Source organism: Schistosoma haematobium, chromosome 1 (assembly GCF_000699445.3).
Source record: "Schistosoma haematobium chromosome 1, whole genome shotgun sequence".
Classification (NCBI taxonomy): Eukaryota; Metazoa; Platyhelminthes; class Trematoda; order Strigeidida; family Schistosomatidae; genus Schistosoma; species Schistosoma haematobium.
The window spans coordinates 30,992,905-31,016,775 of record NC_067196.1 but is presented as its reverse complement, the minus strand read 5'-3'; the positions used below and the strand labels follow the sequence as shown (position 1 = coordinate 31,016,775).

Sequence of the window (23,871 nt, the reverse complement as noted above, 5' to 3'; positions counted from 1 at the left end):
TCGTGTTGGGAAAATTGCAGGGTTTTCTGCAATTTCTGGAAAACTTTACATACTGGTTATGATACCAGCACCAGTCGGGGTTATCTGTCTCTCTGGTCTAGAGACAGATCGCTTACGAGAAATGATTCTACGTGGTGTGCGCGATCTCTTACGGTCGGTACGAAGACTAAGATAACGCGTGAGTGTGTGACATAAGTCGGTTATATCATTCTGAGTCGTGTGAGGCTTTTCTTTGACTGAAAATACCTCGGTAGTAGGTTTCGTAATTTCTAGAATGCGGTCGGCAGATGCAGCTAGCTCGTCTAAGGCGTTGTTCTGGAACGAGACCAGAACTGCTTGCACCTGTTGGGGAAGTTTTGACAAGAAGAGTTGTTTGAATAGACCTTCGTCGAAAGTTCTTGGGCCTATTACCTCTCTCATCCGTTGCAACATGTCCGTCGCAGAACCGTGTTGCAGGTCGATGTTATTGAAGAGTTGATCTAACCTTTGTCGATCGGTTAGGTCTCCTCGTTTAAGAATCGAGCGTTTTAAGATTTCGTAAGGATCGGAAACATCACTAGTAAACATACTAGGTGTTACGTACCTGTTGAATTCGCGCGGTAGTGCCTTGACTACTGCGAGGAATTGTGCACGTGTGTCGATCACGCCGTGCTCGGAGAAGTCGGCTTCTGCGTAGCAAAACCAGGCTTCGATGTTGTCGGGCCAGAAAGGCATCAGTTGAAACGAAGGCGGGGACAAAGTCTTAAGCTTGAGTACTTTAGGTGTCTGTTCAGTCATGATGATGTATGAAGTACGATAATGAACGAGGGGAAAATATATATATATCCAAGAAAAAACACGAAAAAAAATCACAATGTTTAAAAAAAAATAAAAAAATAAGGCGATGATATATATAAATCCCAAAAAGGAACAGACTCACAGTTGCAAATAAGTGTACCAGATCACGTCGGTCTCACCAATGATGATGTCACAGGTATTCAGTGTTTGACAACGCTTTTACCAGTAACACCTAATATATCTCGTTCCCACCCAGAGAAATCAAAAGACAGAGTCGAGGAGATCGGAAGAGTGTATTTGGCGATGACCAATATATCGGAATTCTCTGATCCAATCTGGCTAGCGATTGCGGTTGATGTTGAGCACGGCGTTACCACACGTGATCTGGTGCGGATGCCTGACCGAGCGCCTTCAGCTATATGAGTCCACTAAAACATATGGTCAGCATCCAATGTCGAAAACTTGGAGCTATTTATTTTGGGGATTTATTTACCGCTACAGGACGATTATTATGGAGCCATATGGACGAGTTCCTATATCGCATGTATTATGACTTCAAAACTTCTGAACCTTTATCAAACCTTAACAAGTTCTTAAATCATGTAAAAGAAGAATATCCATTGTAGTTCATCAGTTTTTTATAATATTTTTACTTTATACTAACTCTCTTCTGATTGGCTAATGTTCTCAAGGTCACTCAAAAATACGTTCAAAGGTCGTCCATAAAATAGAGTTTCACCTTCTCATGCTATTGTACCAGGTATGACTTTTCCTAATGATTCACATATTTCTAATGAAATTACTCGCAATTCTGAGGAAAATATGTTAAATGAACGTAATCATGATCGAAAACCTGATGTGGTTTGGATAGATGCTGATTTTTCTAACGATCCTACGCTCTGCAATGACAATCCTAATGAATTTCATGAGAATATTTCAGAGGAATCAAATCCTGATGTCATATCATATATTACCTATCCTCATAATGCATTTGATCCTTGTGAAAAACCTGCTCAATGCGAAGCACGAGTACTAAGTGACCTCGAGTTTGATTACATTTCGGATGATTTCATATCAACTGCTGTTTACCCTTATCACAAAAACAGTTCTAATGTTTACTCTAAACAGTGTGAGAAATATGTTTTAAATGAAGCCACATTATTCATAACTTGGGGATATAAAGATCCAACATTATTTCGTGGGGGAGGATAGTGTTGAAAAATCTATGGTTCAAATTCTAGATATTAATGATTTAAGTACAAAACCGATATGCTGATTGTATACAATTCCAGGTGAGTCTGTTCCAATTTCGTTTGGTAATTCCAATACTAATGAGCACTTTCTAGATACTACTAAGTTTTTATCTTATACAATGTAGGACAGACTCAGGATGAACTTAACAAGAAGACGTACAACCGATTACAAACACTTATACTTCTATTTAAGCTGTGGCGGATGTGGTGTTTAAACGAACTAATAATACCTTTGTACTTGTTGAATGCTTGATTTCGAATTCCAAATACAATACATTCGTTTGTGATTGTGTGTCACTTCTTAATTCAATTGCGTTAATTCTGGGATTCCTAGTTCATAATACAATTCAAAGAATTCAAAACATTATAAGACATTAGAAAATATTATCAAAGAATATATGTATAAACAGGAAGTGGTGTATGACAGACGTAGTTTGCTTTCTACAAAATATTAAATAATTGCAATAAAACAAAAGCGTGTTTTACCTCTGAGCATGGAAAGGTTGGAAATAGCAGTCAGTACATGACTAAAACCAAAAGTCACAGAAGCTAGGTTGTACTACAGAAAGAGGCAATAAGAATTCTAATGCGTTAGTCACAAAATCTTAGCAGTCCGCTTAAAGGACATTTTCATATCCGAATCGTCACCAGGTCAATAGACTGAGATCTCTGAAAAGCCTTTAAAGCTTTTTAATGTAACCAAGAATTATTTCTTTAGACAATAACATTTCAGAAACGATAACGTTCGGGCAAGTCTTGACCCGGAATTGATATGTGGAGATCATAAGCAAATATTTAGCTGAAAAACCATGTTTAAATGTTGAATACAAAACCAATAATTAACGTATTAGACTAGTCCTAACAAGGATATACTCATTTACTCAAACCTCTGATTAGTGTCGGGGTGCCTCTCTAATACGTTTGAAAATTTAAGAATTATCGTTAAATGGGCTCTATAATATGAATAATAACGACTGTTTCTTCACATCTTTAATTTGAGAAAAGGCATGTGGAGTCCAGCTTTGCTGTCACTACGATTTTTCATCAATTATTCAGACAATTACGGAAAACTCTAAGATTCTTCATTACAACCAAGCACAACTAATTACCAAACTAATAAGCCAGTCAGCTACACGTAGGACCAGGCACATATGTGCATTGGTCCAAGATGCCCTACCTCATTAGCACAACAAGATGAACACCGGATTCATAGTAGTTAGTTCAGTGGTGGTAATATATAAAATAAAGACCGCATATAAGGACATAGTACGGGAAAGAATTAGTTCGTAGAAAGGAAGATATGAAGCGATTTTAATCTCAGTTTAGGGGAAGACAGAGAGTGTATACGCCTACGTCATTGTGATCGATTCTGAGCCATGTCACCTAGAGTCTCCAACCATTGGTTACGATAGTCACACGGACCCCAACCAAGAAGTCTGAATCTACCAACACGGCTCAGACTAGAAGTTAGTGACTTTAAGCACTGATACCACGTTTTGGTTTGGCCGCCCTTAATTTTCTTCCAACCATCCCCTACACTAGTCCGTATTGCGCGTCGTGGTAATCGGTGCCCAGGTATACGTAACACGTGACCCAACCATCTGAGTCAATGAAGATTCACAACCTCACCAGCTGATTTGCCATCATTCCCTAATGTCATACGTCTAACCTCACTATTACTTACCCGGTTGACTAATGTTTTAGCTAAAATCTGGGAGTTGGACGTAATTCCATCTGACTGGCCACAATCACTGATCGTCCCAATATATAAAAGGGGTCAAAATCATCTTGTGAAAACCATAGTGGGATTAGTCTGACTAACATAGCATCTAGAATGCTAGCCTCAATACTTATCGAGCGCCTGACAAAGACTCGTGAACTGCAAACACGAGAGAACCAAGCTGGCTTCAGACCCGATCGTGTATGCATCGATCACACACCACTCCTCAGGTTCTAGGACATAGGCATGCTTATCGGCGTCCGGTAATGGTGGTCTCTCTTGACTTAAAAGCAGTATTTGACTCCGTAGACCGCGAGATTCTGTGGCAGCACTCAAGACCACTATACCGAACTAATCTTACTTCGCGAACGCATATAACATTATTTAGAGGCCAAATTGTGATGATACTAGCTACTTCTGTATTATTTATTTTGAGCCAAATACAATACCAGGAGAACAGTTTGAATAGCCTGTGACTACTACCGACTATCTAGTGGTTCGCATGGTGCGTTAAAGTGGCTATAAAAAAGAGGAACTATGTGTATCTGAAAGCAACATAGACTCATAGCTTCCGTGTGAACTGATCACCAGTCTGAATACCAATCTATCACTAGTAGTCATAAACTAACTTGATCAATAATGCGACAAAACGTTCGACGTAATTTACTTAATGAGATGAATACCGTGTCGTAGAATATGTCTGAAACCACCCATAAAATAGCTAAAAGAAATTCAAACAGGGGTTTAAATCACAGTAACCTAATGACAATTAAGAAATATCACTACTTTCTTATCAGGTAACTTCAAGGCCGAAAGCCTGTAAATATGACCTTTACATAGCGAGAGACTGAGAAGTCGATATTGTCCTAAAAAAAAGTCTAACAGTAAATGCATGTTATCCAGAGAAAGCTACCTCACAATTCGAGGATATCAGGCTTCGTTTTGTAATCGTTCTTGAACAACTAACTTTTGTCAGCGAAATCTGATTTGAAGGGACAAAAATGATGGAGGTAGATGAAACTGGCACATACGTATAGATAGATAAATATAAAAAGCAGGTGAGAGATCGAGAAATATTGTGGTTAAGAAATGAAGCCACAAAAACGTCACACAACAGTATATCACTACCAGACTTGGCAAATGAGTGTTCGAGAAACAAAACTTCTTGATGAAAAGATTTAGCGGCAACTGAGTAACGGCTTTTTACTGTAATTATATCAAGCTAGCACAGTTCCATAATATTTGACGACTGATCTTTTTCCAGTAGCCATAGTCATTTTGCATAACCGCAAATAAATTAATCGTTATAATCACCTAGTATTTCATGAATTAGGTTGCGACAAATAGTAAAGTATATATTTACTGTAAAATTATTACTAAAGTGCCTACAAGCTGAAAGTAAACAAACCCATTTAGCCAAAGTACATTTACGAATCAAGATAATATTAAAATGATTTTTTTATGATACAGGGTTACAAAATGTTCTTTTATAATTGGAGTGATGCTAAGCAAATCGAAATATTCGAAGATTCCAAATGAATGAACTCAAGAACTGAATCAACTGCATCAGGTGGTTTGGACTGAACGAGGTTTGTGCAACGCGATAAAAAGGTATCACGATTTGACCTAAACAGAAAAGTAGTAAATATTATTAATACAGCTCTTCGGATCAAATATGAAGTTGAAGACTAGATTCTATAAAAGTTACCCTGATACACAGTACGAGCGAACTGAATCGTAGTTGTACTAAAAGACTAGTTTTAGTAACAGATTTTCTTAAGGAAGTATATTTACACAGCTCAGTATTTAAGAGCAGACAGTCAACTTTTAACTCCTGGAAAAAGGCTCGAACACTGTTCGACTCATTTCAGTCGGAGTGGTTAGGCAGTATCATCAGTCCTAGCAAACTGTCCCCTAGCACCGAGTACAGAAACGTATACTTGTTACACAAATATAACTAGTATTAAAAGGGGGGAGTTAATAATGATGCTTGGTTCCCCAAAGAAACAACCCAATAGTTGAATATCAATATCTTGACTATTAAGTAATCGTTCGTTTTTGAATAAAAACGAGGTGAACTGAATTTATGTAACGCAAAATTCATTGAATCTAATGCAAAAATGCAACATAATAGTTCATCAATGCATTGTCTTCTGGATGAAGAACATTTATGACTCGACATTGAATGATGAGCAGTAGTTACAAAAAACAAATATCAGTTAATACAGATTCTAATTTGCTTAAGAGAAGTAACTGCGACACATACTTACATATTTCCACCACTAAGCTCAACGAGCTGTAGTAGCTAAAGTTAAACACTGTAGTGGTTAAGTTTCGCCTACTACGAAGACCTAATATATTTGTAACGATCAAGACAATTGTTTTTTAACTTTTATAGTACCACGCAGTAAACTCAAGGTCTGAGAGCAGAAGGGGTTATGAAAGGGAAGGCACAAAATAAGAATAACTCCATCTCCTGGGATTTTCAGTACTAGTGGTGAGGTCTCAAAAGTCAAGAACGAACACATACTAAACCAATTATATAGAAACACCAATCATCTGCGCTATTCAATCACGTCTGCGGATGGAAAAGATTACGCCAAGCCCGATCTCTTTTACAGGACCCTCAAGAAGCAAGCCTTCGTGGTTTATGTACCTGGAAAGTGACGACTATCTACACACTTTGTCTATAATTATATCCCTACCTCACCTCCTAGTACTTCTTTTATTCCCACTATCAGTCACTTTTCTTTAACTCGATAAACGCGCTAGTGGTGTTAACTATACGAGTTCACAAAATATTAAACCTGGTTTCCAAGATTCAAACTATATATTGGGTCGATTATCATTTGAATCATATATGAGATTTAAAAAAATTCATCAAACAACACTCTAGAGTTGCGTGTTACTAACAGTTGCTATCCACGAAACTTGCATGAAGGATACAAGTGTGGTCATTCACTTGGCGTTACCTAGCCGAAATGTAAAGTCAGAGAGATCCACTCCAAGTGCACTCACGAACTTGACTGTAAACTTTCGTGGCCTTACTACGGTATGTATAGCATTAAGTTCAGAAACAAAATACGGACCCATAAACTAGACATTAGTAGATATTTGCTTTTGAGCTGTACGATTAAATAGGACGGTAAAACCACCAAAGGATAGGATACATCCCTCTACTTCTTTATAATTATGGCATTCCAAAAGTGAACGATGGTTTTCAGAATGCCTTCTGGCTTTCTTAGAAAAGCTAGAAGTACAGACATAGTAGATTCAATGGACTTTATCGTTCAAGATAAAATACGTCAGTTCGGAAGGACTTTTGGAACTGTCCCAAGTAATAATGATTGTCTGCTACGACTATGATTAGATGATTGTTTATTCCTAGCTAATCTCAACCCGAAATATAGAAAAAATCCGATCTTCCGACCCTCGACACTGACTAAATGATGAACACAGGTAAACCATATTGCTACCAGTTAGTGTAGAAGAGCGATAAAATACTGCTGGTTTTTCTCAAGCACAAATCTGAACCGCGATTACGTCCGTGCTAGCACGTATCTGAGTGGACCTTACCTGAAGAAACGGTAGGCAATGTAACCTGATGGGTTATTTTTTGAGATTTGGGTACGGTGGCCTATCTTTATCAATGAATGATGTAATAAGTTGATTACCGATTAGTTTCCGCAAAATCGGTGATACGCATATTAAGCAGCAGGACACATATATGACATTGTTTGTCGGTCCAACTCTGTGTCACGCCATATTCATTAACTGGAGTAACATCTCAAAACGTTAACGCAACTAGAATGCCTGTTTTGCACATATAACCTTTTAGCGGTGGAAGGTAATTACTTCAAGATTTTGATTAAACAATCTAAGCGGCTTAGGGAAAATCCTATACTCCTAAGCGGAATTTCCAAGTACGATTAAATAGTTTGCCGCTCTGAACTTATTCAGGATAAGACGGGTTTTAGGTGTGTTGCTGCTTGGTACGCATTAAGGTAACTCCGCCTGTAGCCCTTCTAGAATTACTCTCGGTACCAAGACCACATAAAGGAGGAGAATTGAGCATGGGGTCAGCTCTCCCATCCTATAGAAAACAACCTTGCTAAAAATACGCTGACCAGAATAAACAAATTAAAACGTTTAAACTTTGCCCACCGAGTTGAAGGATCTTCATTCAGAAAAATTATGACGCCTCATGGTGAAATTTGAGATTCTTAGGAAATCACGAGGCCGATGTCCCTTTTAACAACCACAGCAACAATTTTTGGAGGTACATGGGACGTCTGGACAATGTGGGAGACTGTGAAGACCAGTCAAATAGCAACGGAAATGAGGAGATACAACTTGACAGTGCTTGAAATCAGCGAAACCAGTGGACCCGAGATGGACAGAAAAGGTTATATTCGAAGGGGATGATGCTGTACACTGGTCATAAAGAAAATGCTTCGCACACACAAGTTGCTCTGATGTTGTTCAAAAAAGAATGGAAAATACTTATAGAATGGGGATCTCATGGATCCAGAATTATCAAAGCATCATTCAAAACAAACGAGGGAATCATAATGAATATTATCAAGTGCTGTGCGCCCACCAATGACAGAAATGATGATAAAGATCAGTTCCACAAGAAGCTACAATCGATTATAGAGAAGTGTTTAGGAAAGAAACTCACCATCCTGATGGAAGATCTACACGCCAAATCCAGAATGGATAACACAGGGTATGAAGACATCATGGGACGATATGGACTGCAAGGAACGAGAATGGTGAAAGTTTTGCAAATTTAAATGCATTCGACAAAATGGTTATAGGTGGCACAATTTTCCCAAACAAATGCATACACAAAGCTACATGGGTCTCACCGGACCACACAACAGAGGACCAGATAGATATTTGTACAACTAAAAAATTCAGAAGGTCATCGGACATCGAAGCAGCAACTTAAGATCTTCTCATAACTTCTACCCTACCAACGATAGAAGAAATGAGCGTGACTATCAGAATGGGGAGGCAAGACCTGACAACATAATAACTAAAGCACTGAAATCACAGAGAGAAGTAACTGAAAACATGCTCCACGTTCTGTCCAGAAACACTTGGGAAGAGCAAAAGACGTAAGACTGAGAAGAATAACACATCAAGATTCCAAAGGAAGATCTGAGCAAATGTGAGAACTACAGAGGCATCACACTATTGTCAGTACCAGGAAAAGTTTTCAACAGTGATGCTGAACTGCGTAGAAGATTCAGTAGACGCCCATATTCGAGATTGCCAGGCTGTATTCCGTGAGGTTCGGTCGTGCACTGACTTAAGTCGGAACACTACAGTTCATCGTTGAACAAACAATTGAACGGAAATCGTCACTATACATCAACTTCCTTGACTATGAGAAGGCAGTTGACAGTGTGAATAGATTATAATGGAAACTTCTCCGACATTATGGAGTACCTAAGGAGATCGTCACCATCATACGGAATTCATATGATGGATTACACTGCAAAGTCGTGCAAGGAGGATAGCTGACAAACGCGTTCCAATTGAGGACCAGTGTCAGATATAACTGTTTACTCCCACCCTTTCTCTTTCTTCTGGTGGTTGACTGGATTATGATGACCTCCACATTTGAGAGGAAGCACAGAATACAATAGACAGGTTGAATGCAACTAGACGATTTCGACTTCATAGATCATCACCTGAACCTTCTATCACATACACACCAACTAACGCAGATGAAGACAGCTAGTGTAGCAGCTGTCTCTGCATCAGTACGCTTCAACATACACAAGGAAAAAACAAAATCCTCAAATACAACAAGGAGAACACCCAATCAACCACACTTGATGGAGAAACTCTGGAAGAGGTGGGAATTTTCACGTACCCAGACAGCATCATCGATTAACGTAGAGGATCTGATGCAGACGTAAAGGTGAAGATTGGCAAAGCATTCCTATGGTTGAAGAACATATGGAACAATAAGGTTTTTCAGGACTCAAAAACCTGACAGACTTCGAGGCGAGCCGAGCGATTTATTGAGTTTGAATAAAAGGGAAAAAATTCATTACCCAACACGTATGAAGAAAAAAGACATCATATGAATGACAGCAAATTGATTACATAAATTCGTAATAACCGGGAAATTTAATGGTCATGGTGCCAAAAAAAATAACGAAATATCTTGCAAAGTTATTGTGATACCTAAAATATGGAGAACGAATAACCAACTTACCAATCAATACCTGTCCCAGCGTTGGATTCCAATCGGAAAATAGTGTTCAACAGGTCAACGTCGAAAATGAATGTATGGGGAGATATGATCCACTTTAAAAAACGATCTCGTATATCAACCCAATGAGTTTGTATTACTTCCGAGAGGTATGGGGACAGAGATGGCCACTGAGCGGCCGGATGAGAAATATCACCAAACTTTCCATCGACTTGACAAAGTATACATGCCAAGCAAGCGGAATCGACAGCAAGAGTCGGGTTTGTCGTTCGTCGAGAAATAGTACACAGGTAATTTGCTAATGTTTTTGACACGATAAAAATTATACACTGACGAGTGAATGGTACGAGAGGACAAATGTTTTGGATGCAAATCTTCTCATCTTTACTCTGGTTAAAAAGTAATGACAGCGATTTGAAATCTTGAAGGAATTGATCCCACAACCCATTACATGCTTCTGACTTCACCACGACCTTAAATTTATCATGGTCATGAGATAACAAAAGCATCTGAAGAACCCAGGATATAAGCTTAAGTTCTGCATTATTATATAAGTTATAGTTAGCGGATGTAAGAGAAACTGACTTCAACTGGTCACTGAGTTTTTTCACAAAATTACAAGCCCATATTATTTCCTGCGAATTATTATTCAGGCCACTAATGGCAAAGTGGAAACGAATAATTTGCTCAAACAGTGTTTCTTGGTTGAATTCGGATGAATTATTTGAGTGAGGATGGACATTATCCAACGAATCTATTTCCTTGCTGCCAAATGAGTATGAGGCAGAAGTATATTCACGAAGACTCCAGACTTCATGTATGTGCTTTAAGAGAGTCATCTCTTCATTTTCAAAAGAAACATTTTTATGAGAAGTTGAGTTGAATAGAATATCTAGGTTGATAGGCAAGTATAAAACTCTAGGTGAAGTGCTATTTTCTACACTACCTTCAAATATCCTGTTGTGAACTTTGTGCAAATAAGCTGCACTTAAATCAACAAATGTGTACCAAAACATACACAGAGCCTGAAAAACTATGGCATGAGACTTATGACTTAAAGAGAACGAAGACAGTTTACGACCAGATCGCGAGTCTTTTTTTGTTGACACACTATCGAATGAAGATTTGGCCTCCCGAAACAAATTTCTAGTCTGCTGAACAAGATAGGATGCAGTTTTACTAGATGTAAAGTCGAACGTAGCAATAGGCCATTGTAATAAATGCCCTATCATTTTTAAACAGTCTGTCATGTAATTTTTTGGATCCTTCTTGGCTAATAGCTCGTTTTTTTCTAATCCTTCGATAGATGGGTTCGCTGGGACATGTGTTATGTATGTAACCAGAAAATTGATTGAAGTTACCGAAATCTTGTAGACGACGTTTTTATCCATTTTCGAGGAAGAACTAGCCTAGAAAGCAAATATTTCCTTAATAGAGATTACCTTGTACGCTAGTGGAAGTAATTCATAAGTTATCTTGAAACGATAAACATTGAGGATTGAACTAGATATATCAGTCCAAGAGTTATCTCCGATCTCGGGAGTTGGATTGTCAAGCTCATCCGCAAACTCGTCCTCGTCATCACATCCCATTACCTCTCCCTCTTCACCCTCGTCAACATTCTCATTCCTAAAACCTAAGCTATACATTGAACCAGTTACTTTACTAACGATCCATAGTTATCTGCGGGTGATGAATGGCACATTATACCACTGCTGGTTGAGATTCGGTTACTCTTATGCATGGAGAGCTCACCGTCTATGAGGCTTTGATAAACCAGTGCCAAAAGTACGGGTAGAACCTGAGGGTAAAAGACTACGTCTTTAAGATTCAGTAGGAAAATAATGCTTTCCGCTCTTCCCAGCTCATCGGACATCTGGTTGAAGTAAGATAATGTCAAATCCTTCTGTAGTGATGGGTTGGTGTGCGAGAATATATCTGGTAAAGGAGTTAAATATGCAAACAAACTTACCACAACACACTTTATCAGTAGGATCCTTAACTATTTTGCTAAGAAGTTCGATCTGTGCCATATCAAGATGCCTTTGAGTTTCATACCTACATGATTAATATGATATAGAACATGATTACAGACGACACAGAATTTCAGCTGCCAAAGTAGCGTCTCCATACTCCTGCATAAGTTCATACTCAATTATCTAAGTGTGATACATTATTAGACGTTTACTTCTAACTTTATTGAACTCGGAAACAATGATTTTAGCATCAAGAGAAAGCTTTTACAATCGTGAATGCTATGTTGCATTAGTTTGGATATTTGTCGTCTTATAACAGTAAAGTCTGGATCCAAGACATCCGCTCTCCTCCTAATCGCCATCAATTTGAAAGTAACGAACCAACTATACGAACGCGCTCGATCATAAACTTCAAACCTCAATCCCTGTTTAGAAAAAGTTCATAAACTAATGGTTTCTTGGGGTCTGTGTCTGGGTGATAGAAGAGTAGCATTGACAGTGAAAATGTATGAGTTTTATTAGGCTTTTTCTTAAACGGAAGGGTAAAACAAGCCAGTTTTTAATGGTGAGAATGATCCTAGAGTAACGAATGGTTCAAATGGTTGTGGACGGAATAGAAGAAGCTTTCGCTTAACATGCTATCGTGTCTAGTAGAAGGGGATGCCCAGTACCTCCAGGCAGGAACCTAGGTATGTTATCGATAATATAGGGAAAAAAGAAATTGGTAAATCATAATAAGATGTTATCCTAAGTCCTTAAGCATAGGTCAAGTTTCCTCATGAAAAACTCCTGGAAAGTCGCTTCAACTAGTTCAGTCGGCAGCGAATTACAGCATTTGACAACTTTTAAGGAGTAGAAGTTGTGTCTACAGTCCGTTCCGCTATGTTGTATCTCCATTTCCTGGGTGTTACCCCTTAGGTTTGTATTCGGACTAAGCTTAAGTAAGTGTTTAAGGGGATGTCCGGAAGTGTTAAGGATACTGTAATCCATTAGAATGTCACCATTAGGACGCCTAAGCTCTAATGGGTAAGGATTAAATGATTGGAGGCGCTCTTCATAAGGTTTGAATTTAAGTCCTCGAACTGATTTCGTGGCTCGCCGTTGGATACGCTGCAAAGTGGCCTTATCCTTTTGAAGTGAGGGAGGAAATACTATGTTTCCGTACTCTAAGTGGAGACGAATAAAACTGTTGAAGATTATATGGAAAGTTCTTCCGTCAAACTGACCAAAAATGCACTTCAATGTTACCAGTGCAAGGTCTGCTCGGAAGGCATTTTTGTCACAGTTAGCGTAAGACTTTAAATCGTAGGGCACCAGGACTCCTAAATATTTTTCGACTCGGGATACTACTAGAAAGGAGTTTCCCAAGTTGTAACGATAGTCTGCAACATGTCGCAGATGGACTACTTTACACTTTGAAGTGTTAAAGGTAAGTCCGTTATCGTCTGCCCAGCTTTGAAGTCGCGTCAGATCCTCCTGAAGTGCCTGTGTATCGTCTCGGTTGCGTATCTCTCTCCAAAGTTCCACGTCATCAGCAAAAAGTAATAAGTCTGACGACACGTGTTGTGAAAGATCATCAATATAGATCAGGAAGAGAAGAGGTCTTAGTACTGAGTCCTGAGAGACCCCACTAGAACATTCCATAGCCTGAGATAAAGTGAAGTTAACTCTGACATTAAAATGTCGATTTTTCAGATATGAAGTAAGCCAATTGATTAGAGGTGGTCTAATACCCAATCGTCTGAGCTTATTGATAAGACATATTTGGTTAACCCTATAAAAAGCTTTTGAGAATCCAAGGTAAATGATATCAACCTTTCCCTTGTTATTAAGGATGCTTGTCCATCTGACCACCGCAGTCAGCAGGTTAGTTATACAAGAGTAACCCTTCCTGAAACCATGCTGTTAGGGCGAGAAGAAATTTAAGGACAGTAAATAGTCATGTATACCATCGCATATCGGGGAATACATGATTTTTGAAGGTATAGAGAGAAGAGCCACCGGTCGGTGATTTGAAGGTTCGCTGCGTCGACCTCCTTTGAAAATTGGTGTGACGTGAGCCAGCTTCCGAATTTCCGGTAGTTTGTCTCGGCTCAGCGAGTGCGTGAACATCGCACTAAGCGGTGTTGCCAGGATTGAAGCTGCTTCCCTCAGTATGTCAAAATGAACCATATCTGGGCCAGAAGTGCCTTTTCTTAGTTTCCGGAACACCAATCAACGCTCAGGTTCATTTCGGAAAGTCCTGTACAGTTGCAGATGAAGCCGTCATCAATATAGTTGATGTGGGTCGGTTAAAATGTCAAAGAGTATTGTTCAGCCAAAAGTTTAGCGGCGTCGCCGTCGTTATTCGTCGGGCCATTACGACCTAGCAGTTGGGAAACTCCGGTTTTGGTTTGACGAAGAGAGGCTGCGTAACGGAATAAGCTTTTCGGATTGAAGACAAATTTATCCATAAGCTTTATCTAGTACTGAAGCCTGTCTTCTCTTTTAGCCTTCGTACATATGTTCCTTATATGTTTGTATTGCTTGTACGCGCCGTTGTTGTCAGTTCGTTTCTATTCTGCCCAACAGTGCTTTTTGCAGCTTAGCAAACGAAGAGTGCGGTTCTTGATGATTGTAGGTTGCTTGTAGCTTTAGGGGACAGTTTGAGAAACTGACTGCTTTGTAGCACATAACAGCGTGTGCAGCAAGAAGTCCCAACAAGCATCCACATCAAGTTGAGAGTGAACATCCCAATCCACCTGTTGTAGATAGTCCTGTAGAGCTGACACATTCAGCCGTTTGAAATTCCAGCGCCTGTTGTAAGTGGTATATCTTGGCTCAGTTTTGCTGACAAAACTAAAAGCTTTAACAGCGTGGTCGCTATTCTCTAAGGGAGCCGGGTTCAAGAGGTTGTCACCTAGAAATTCTTCGTTTGTAAATACCTAGATTAAGCGCGATGGTATCTGACTGTTTCTCCAACGAGTTGCCGACTTCACATTCTCGAATAATCCCAGATCCTCAATGAAGTTGAAGAACGGAGCTTCAGATGAGTTTTCACCTCCAATATACGTGTGTTCCGCGAAATCGACTCTAGGGAGATTGGAGTCCCCTAGAATCAGGATATGAGTGAAACCGAGACGAGTAGAGCGGGATAGTCCGTCTAGCGTACGACTGTCATACTTGATGTCGGCAGTGGGCTTCCTATAAATGATCCCGACTAGGTACATCGAAGTAGTAGACAATCTTGCTGAGCACCGTACGGATTCATCAAGATTGTTAAACCCATGGTTGTGAACTTGGTGTACCTCCAGGCAGAATCGTATGTATACGGGCACTCCACCTTCAACCCCTGTTTTTCTGTCGTCGCGAAACAAACACATCCCAGGCATTGCTGGCTCCTGGTCCGTAAACTGAGAAGATATCCAAGTCTCAGATATTCCTGTCAGATGAGCCTTATTAACATTGCTAATTTCACGTAGTTCATCCATTTTATTTGGTAGACTCACGGCGTTCATGTATAAGCAGTTTATACTTTCAATTTGAAGCGCATGAGCTTCTTCCTGTTTGTCTGTATGAGCCTTACGTGAATAGACAGGTACCCTACCTATATCAGGTTTGCCGAGTTGGAAGGCCCTGTCCTTTAGACGTTTTTTATGGTCAAGAGAGTCCACAAGTGGAATGATCAGCTCCAACTTGCCTTTGTGCTTGATTCTGGCGTCATGTGGCCTATCCGGGTGCATATGGATTCCACTTGACAACCGACGTCTGTTGGCACGAAATGCTTCTAAAGTTGCAACCGCCATATAATAATAATATATTACTGCATGAGCAGGCACACGCCATTTTTATAGGCATGATCTACAAATTGCAACATTTGTTGGCTCACAGCATGCACCCCAACTTATTAAGTTTGTAGTTGTGGTAAAGTAGACTCGTAGAGCGCTTGCTGTAAACCATGACCAGAGGAGACGCGTACGTCAAATTCGTTCCAGACTTCAGAAGTTCCATAGCTGTGCCCTCAGAGCAAGACTCTGAAGAAAAAAAGAGAAACAGAAGAGCAACAACGCACTTGGTTACGAACGCCAAACGTTGCTTAACACTTTGTAGTCAAACAGAGAGGTATAATAAATTAGATTAAATTCATATTATCTCTTGTTAGAGTGAAATGAAGTCAGAGGCTCTATATAAGAGAATGTAGTGATAAAGAACAATGAGTTGTAATGTTTAACAAGTCGAAGTAAGCTCACATGAAGGAAGGGAAGTCATGAGTGGTACAAGGAAAGCGGCTTATTAGAAGGGAGTGTGCATATAGAAGGTGAAGTGTTAAGAATACTAGTGACTATATCTTTCATTGTCTAATTTTTTCTTGTCAAGACCACTGGTAGGAGGCAGTCGATTGTGCGGTTCTATTGAATTTTTAGGGTGGTAGTTAGTGTCCCTTAGCGACCGAGTTTGGTTGAACAGTATCGATAGGTCCAAAGAGTTACCTGTCTACTTCTACTAATGCAACTGCAAAGTAGGAAAAATAAGGCGAACTGAACCTGAAGTCCATTTTGGTCTAGACATGTAGAGAGCCTATGATGTCTGAGTGGGGCGCAGATGTGTTCGTACGTGCAAGATCAGCGCAAGTGACGGCTTGATCAAGCAGTTTTACAAACGTATGTAATTCATCTTCCATGCGCATTTCGGAAAGAAGACTGTTCCATATCATTGCATACTTGATGAGGAAGAAGTTTTCCAGAGGATGGGAAAGTTATCCTAATTAGCCGGGGTCTAGAATCACCGTCCTTCTTGGCTAGTCTCGTCACATGTTGAGTCAGTACGTTTTTGAGCCTCAAGAACTGCTTGATATCAGAGTTTGCTTGATTAAGGTCCGTGTTTTCCGATACACCTTGCACAATAATATTTCTTTCGCGGAAAAACTTCTCGGGAGATTCTTTAGGGATGTTCCGAATGAAAATGCGCTCAGAATACGGTAGGCCGGGCACTATTCTTACGTTCCCATCTGACTTCAGTAGATGACTCACTAGCAAGACTTTTTCTACGTCAGTACCATTGTTATGTGTTACACGAAGTAGCCTCGGGTGATTTTGATGCTTAGATTCCTTTCCTCGAGTGAGCCGTGTTACCGTCAGAGGCTCTGTTTTAGAAAGCCCAAGCTTCTTGTTCAATTCTCCCCAGAGCATCCTGTCATTTTTGTCCAGCAAACTGAGAGGAAGGTCAGGGTTGTCTTTGAGGTTCATGATTATGAGAGAGTCATCACGAACTGTTATTGTTTTCCCAGGTTTTCCGGTGCGTTCAAATTCAGCACCTTGTTGTTTGGAGGTCGAAGCACGTCTCTGATTCCTAGGATCTTTGATAACCGGATGGAAATTCTTGGGGGTAGACTGTGCGACCAAACCACCAGTCGATTTCCGTACAACACTTGGGATATTCAACTTAGACGGTGATGCCTGGCCCTCTTTTGACATGGGTCCAATCACCTACAGAGTTTTTGGGAACCAATGTTGCATTCAATGACCCTGAGCTGGGGGACCCGAGTCTGCTGAGGTAGTCTATTACTGTCGACGTAATGATGGTGCTGAGTTTCAGCATGTCATCACTAGTGCTAATGAATGTTCCATCGATGGTAGACCTGTCGACATCCCTGTTCTTGTTTTCATTGCGCGTTCTTGTTTGTCTACCCGTTTTATGACTGTCTTTATTCAAGCTTGCTGACAATTAATTCTGCAGACCTATCAATAAGGCAATGATGTTACTCAGCAAAACTACAGCATCCGTGTTGCACGTAACACATATCCACTTATGATCCGACTTGCTGAGTCTGTTGTAAACAGCTGCTGTGAGATCTGTGCTCACACGATGGAACCAACCCTCACATTTATCGCACTGCATGCCAGATGTGACAGCAAAACAGCATCCAGGTCTTTTGCATGGATTTTTCATGACTATATTGACATAAACTGTTTTGTGGATGCTAGCAAAAGCCTAAGACTGTTAAAAAATACAGTAAAAACGGCCAAAAATGGATAAAAACGGATGAGATAAACTGAACTAGCCTTTACGTGAAAAACTGAAAAATACTGAATAGTAAGCTGAGGCAAAACCACAGTTAACTATAAAATTGGGTGAAACTCGAGAAAAAAGTAATCTGCCGAATGTATAGCTCAGAATAGATTCATTAGATCGGAAATGGTACTTTTGTTGCGCAAGAACACAGCAAAAGTTTGAGAAATGCAAATCACGTTAGGGCTGAACTTTCCGTTCGAAAGGCGTGTGACATCACTTGGAGCAATCAACCTCAATAACTATTCAGCAAAAGTAGGGAATTTTCTCAGGGGACTCTGAAAACGGGGCCATTACTTTCTATTCTGATAGTAAGGCTCGCCGTTGGATGATGGTGATAACGAGAAAGTTCGCAAGAACTACTGTGCAAGCTTGTTCATGTTTTATCTTAAATAGATGTCCTCTTAGATGTAATTCAGTACTAAAATAAACTGCTAATCCGTGGGGATTAAAGATTTCATAAATGTTTAGAATTTGGCAACAATACCATATTCGAAAGACAACAACCCAGTCAAATGAGGTGCCAGAGATGAATGAGTTCGAAGATACTATTCGAAATTTCATGATATGTTGAATGGTGTTTGGTATAAGGTGGTTGGTAGTTTCAAGGGATGTATAGAAAAGCCTATCCACTTGCGATCTGATACAGCTAGGGTGTATCAAGTGTAACTGATGAGGTCAACCTAAATGTCGAGGACTTACAGAACTATTTATTTTGAGGGTTTAGTTATCATAACAGAGTGGAGAAAATTATGAGTAATATGTTTCATCAAGGTTGTGTTTCTTCTAATCCGTCTGTACTGCATCGGATACAAATAGAGAGATTTTAAGATAGACGATCAGGGTTTATATTTGAGCGTCAGCACCTAGTTAATTACTCTTCTTTATACTTAATTTAAGAGAATATTTTATTAAAACGTGGGAGTATGACGCTCGAGTTTTTTCAGATAGTATCCTAAGTAAAAATAATTTGGATACCTATCAGTTAATTTATAAGGCGTCTGTTTTTACTATGAATACGTGTTTTCGTTACCAAACATTTTTGAACATTTCTCCGTTCACTTAGTGGGTGGATGCTGGACATGGAAGCATTTTTTTCACCAATGATGGAATACCAAGATCTAAATTTTTCACTAGTTGCTTTTTTACACAGTATATTGGGATGGGTTTCACTGAGCGGTTCATAGAAGGTTAATAGGTAGTTATGGTTTATTGAAATGAAATACTCAACAAGTATTATGCGTTGGTATCCAACATTCACTTAATAAGTGAACGGAAAACTTGATGATGTTGGTCGGTCCAGCATTTATTAAGTAACAAACTTCACAGCATTAGGAATGGTTGTCATTGCCTTTCGCCGTTCAATGTAGGGAGTCATATATCGTTGCTGCTGCAAAGAGATGTCGCATAAAGTTGTTCGAGCCATCAGTTTTCTTTATTCATACCGATACGGTAAATTAGATAGTTCTTTTACTACAAAAACAAGCGCGCTACGGACTGGACGTTACTTTTAAGCAGAGGCCTTCAGTTTTTTCTAGGATTCACACAGAGCTGGATTGATTATTTTTTCTTGGAATTACAGATGACTCAATTCTGAACTATTTACATATAAACTGTGAATTTCATGCTATATGATAGGATTTCAGTTTAATTTATTCATGGTATTTATGATCATGTTCATATAATAATTCATAATCATATAATTACATATTCATTTTGGCTATACAATCAAACCATGTTGTCATTTTTAAAAAATGTATGATCAAACTCGACGAGGAATAGCACTTCATATTTGTATTCTATTCCTTATACCGTGTTTGGATGCTACAACGCACGTACTTTATCTATTTACAGGAACTATTCAAACTACCAAATATCCAGAAATATATATAATAGTTTTTGATAAAGTACTGTACTCGCTATTTTCCATACTACCATTTAAGTTAGATTTGGGTACTATAACTCATTTAAGTTCCGAAATTACCTGTTCAATTCGGTGTGTCTGTTATAGTTTTTTGACAGTATTTTTACCCAAAAAGCTGTTTCATATATTTGGTCATAAAGCACCATAATAATCTAAAACGGTAATAATCTTTTAAACTACTTATCTCTGTGCCTCCCAATCTTTACTAACGCAGGCTTTCAGTTTATATATGTACCACTTACCGTACACACTTTGATTGTTTGATACTAGCTATCGACATTTCTAAATTACTTTATTATATAAGGCTATCTATACGTGTAATATATATGTTAAACTTTACACAACATGCTCCTTTATATTCTATTTTTCCTACACACATGTACTGACATGCATACCACATCTCTACTACGAACTTCCCGCCATTTCCATCTCTTGTTTTTGACACCTTCACTAATCCACACGATACATTCACTGCTGTGATAAACATAGGTCTTGATTTCCAGACTATCTTAAGCCCTCGGCATTGACTTTTTCACCCCCTTCTGTTTCCGACATTTAGTTCAATCCATCTGCCATTTGTCACTTTCTTGTCATGCCACAAAAGAAAATGAAGGCCCCTGCTTCTAGGCGTCCAGACAAACGTAAGAAAACGACACAATCTAACAATTCTACTGACATGACTTCCGGCAGTTTTAACGAGACGAGCTATGCCGTTCATTCGGAAACAGACAAGCCTGTACCAGTTGTCTCCATTCCAGACATGTTGAAGACCCTATTGGTATACATTGATGATAATCACAACTGCAACCATATGGATGATATAAAAAATTTACAAGCTGACACGAACATTCTCAATCCGTTTAAGTATCCCATCAACCCCAACCTCACAGAGACTCCAGATCAAATAAATGACATAAATAATTTCCTAGATCGTGTTACGTCAGAGGTATTTAAAAGAATAAGACGATCTGGCGAAGCAATTGTGTATAATATACCGGACACATATGCCCTTAAAAATATCAAATCTGGTTTGCTTGGAGCCAGCAATATGACACGTACCACGTGTATGCACAAGATTAAAATGAAGTTACCCAGGTGTGCACTCACAAATCTTGTTGAAATTCAACTCGTCTGTAGACGCCAATGAGTTTTTGACTTTCTCCAATTCATTGGGACAAAAAAATATTTTCAAGGATATTAAGATTCTTCCAGACAGAACACCATGCCAGCGAAAATCAGGAAGAGATAGCTACAGACCACCAGCATCAAACTCCCAAACGCATCATAATCCTAATGGTTTTGAAATGAAGTCCGATTCTGAGTGGACGTCTAACTTTACAAGTACGCCGCCACGGAAAAACTTTCTTGAATCTCGTGAAGTTCAAAACCCAGACAAAAGTAATCCCGATGTTGGTAGTGACCATCCTCTTAAAAATGTTGACCTAGATTCAACCCGGAGTAGTTGTGCTGATGACGAATGGGATAACACAATCCAACTCCCTGTTAGTGCAACACCCAGTTACAGTAGCTATGCAACGGATCACGGGAAAACTAATCATAACATTTATATAACTGACCACACACTTAACGTCGATATATTCAGACCTTGAAAATCATTGCAAGTATGTTTAACAACGCACGATTCTCCCCAAATTACGAAGGAGCGAAAATTAACCAAAAACCTTGGAAATAAACGTCGGGAACATGTTACTCGCACGTAAATCTCTTGATGTTCTAGAAGACTCCACTTGGGTTGCTGTAAACTGTGAATGTTAAAATTGTCTGCTGGTGGGATGCATATACAGACCACCTCATGCGGACACTAAGTTTGACAGATTATTAGCAAACATCTTTTCCGTTGCTTCGCACCAACTGCATTCGTCTAGAATCATCGGAGATGATTTTAGCCTGCAAACATCACATGGGGTTCGACTCCGGTACCAGGTTGATATAACAAGCTAGTTGAAACACTAGAAATTTGTGGATGGGTCCAACAGGTCCGAAAACCGACTAAGGGGAATAATATACTTGATTTGTTGTTTACAATCAACACAGACTCTATCTCAGTGCATGTTAGTCATGAGTTTTTCATGAATGCTCATAGAGTTGCATTGAGTATTATTCACTCATTAAACGCCATACAATTGAACTCTAAAGCTCCAATGATGTATCTGAGCGGACAGTTCCACCGGCAAACCTGAAAACGGACTGAAACTTTTATTCGATGTTTACCATGGGAAGCTTGTTTTACAACAAATAATATTGACGTTGCCCATTCCGAATTATACAACAACCTGATATATTGTCTTGACTGTACCGCTCCAATTTTTGGCCATGTGGCTTATAACGCTAATAGGGGTCAGAAAACTTTTAAAAGAAAGCTGAAGAAATTGAAACACCGGTACCATAAGCATAATGACGTATGCACTTCAGAGTATGCTTAACTTAATCGACAGAAATGCTTCATCCAAAAGCAAGTATTCTAGAATATAGAAAATAAATCACTAGGTGGCTAAAGCCCAGAGTTTTCAATACTCCGGCTTTTTAATTCCCGTGTGCAGTCAAATTATTTTAGCACGACCAAATTCTTCATAGTTAACGGAAGCATTGTTGATGACCCTGATATTATTTGCGAAAAATTCAGCCAGCACTTCTCGCAATGCTACAACACTGGAGCTGAAAACTCTGTCAGTGCATTTCTAGTGCCGACACCCAGATACCTGTTGAAAATTGATTTCATACCCTCCAACATCAAACAGGCCATAGCTGCCCTGAAAAAGTCTTATGAAGGTGGAACTTACGGGATTCCTTCATCGATTGTGAAATATAGTAGAAGAGAATCCCCACTATTTTGTTTGAAACTCTTCAACCTATCTATGGAATATGGGACCTATCCATCTGCATGGAAAACATCTCATGTCACCCCTAGATTCAAAACAGGATCATATAGTGATATTGTTAACTATAGGCCAATTAATTTAACATCCGTGCTATCAAGAACCATGGAAAAAATCATCCACAAACAACTATTACCATTTTTACTTCCGGCTAGTCTGATTGGCCCACGGGTTTGTGACTAAACGCTCTTGTTTCACATCGCACCTGGAATTTTTGGATCAAATTACTCAGAGAAGAGATGTTGGTCAGTCAGTGATAATTCTTTACTTCGATTTTAGTAAGGCTTTCGACAGTGTCTCACATAAAATTCTTCTTCTAAAACTCTCTTCATTCGGCATACAAAGTCCCCTTTTATCTTGGCTCAAATCTTTTTTGGAAGAACGTAGCCAAATCGTTCGCTTTGGATTTTTCTACTCTAAACCTGTGAATCTAACCAGTGGGGTTATACAAGGAAGTGTGATTGGTCCATCACTCTTTCTCCTTTTTATTATTCTATTATTATTACTCTATTTTTTCAAATATGGCAAATATAATGCTAACATTATTGAAACTTGTGTATTATTGCGTTTTTGAAGAAACCCAAAATGGTTTCTTCACAACACTTATGTACCCATAAGATGCTTGTAGATGATAATAATAATAGTACTAATTACTAGTTCAAAAGTGCGTGAAATGGTAAATAAATCTCCAACTTCAATAGCTTTCTAAGTTCTCGATATTTGATGCCCACCGCATCAGTTTTAATCGACTCACCTGGCTGAAAGCGCTCGGTCACGCATTCGCACCAGATCACGAGTAAGTAAGCGTTTCTTCACATCTCCCACAATTGCTAGTGAGTTTAGTTTGATAAATTCCCGATATGTTGATATTCTTTCAAATAAATCTTCGAGCCTCCTCGCTTTTGATTTGAATGCGTTGGCACGTTTCGATTATAATGGTGTTGCCAGTTGTGGCGTTGTCGAAATTCAAATACTTGCTGCATCTTTGTGCGTATTAGGAAGAACGTGTTTGTAAATACCGAAGATGCTAAAATCGTGGTTGGT

At 39.2% G+C, this 23,871-nt stretch overlaps 1 protein-coding gene across 2 annotated transcripts; it reads right to left on the bottom strand.

The window, feature by feature from the left end:
* Positions 1–1,280: 1,280 nt before the first annotated feature.
* Positions 1,281–12,320, bottom strand: MS3_00007386 (uncharacterized protein; the record flags this gene model as incomplete). 2 transcript variants are annotated; one of them, XM_012943986.3, is made up of 7 exons in its annotated part: positions 1,281–5,376; positions 9,986–11,391; positions 11,425–11,611; positions 11,644–11,920; positions 11,955–12,040; positions 12,074–12,141; positions 12,171–12,320. In XM_012943986.3, 7 exons carry the CDS (start codon positions 12,318–12,320, stop codon positions 5,238–5,240), a joined length of 2,313 nt encoding a protein of 770 aa, XP_012799440.3. In that variant the 3' UTR covers positions 1,281–5,237. The 2 variants fall into 2 exon arrangements, with proteins under 2 accessions (XP_012799440.3, XP_051073703.1); XM_051215652.1 differs by lacking the exons at positions 11,955–12,040; positions 12,074–12,141; positions 12,171–12,320 and having other exon boundaries at positions 1,281–11,847.
* Between the last annotated feature and the right edge of the window lie 11,551 nt (positions 12,321–23,871).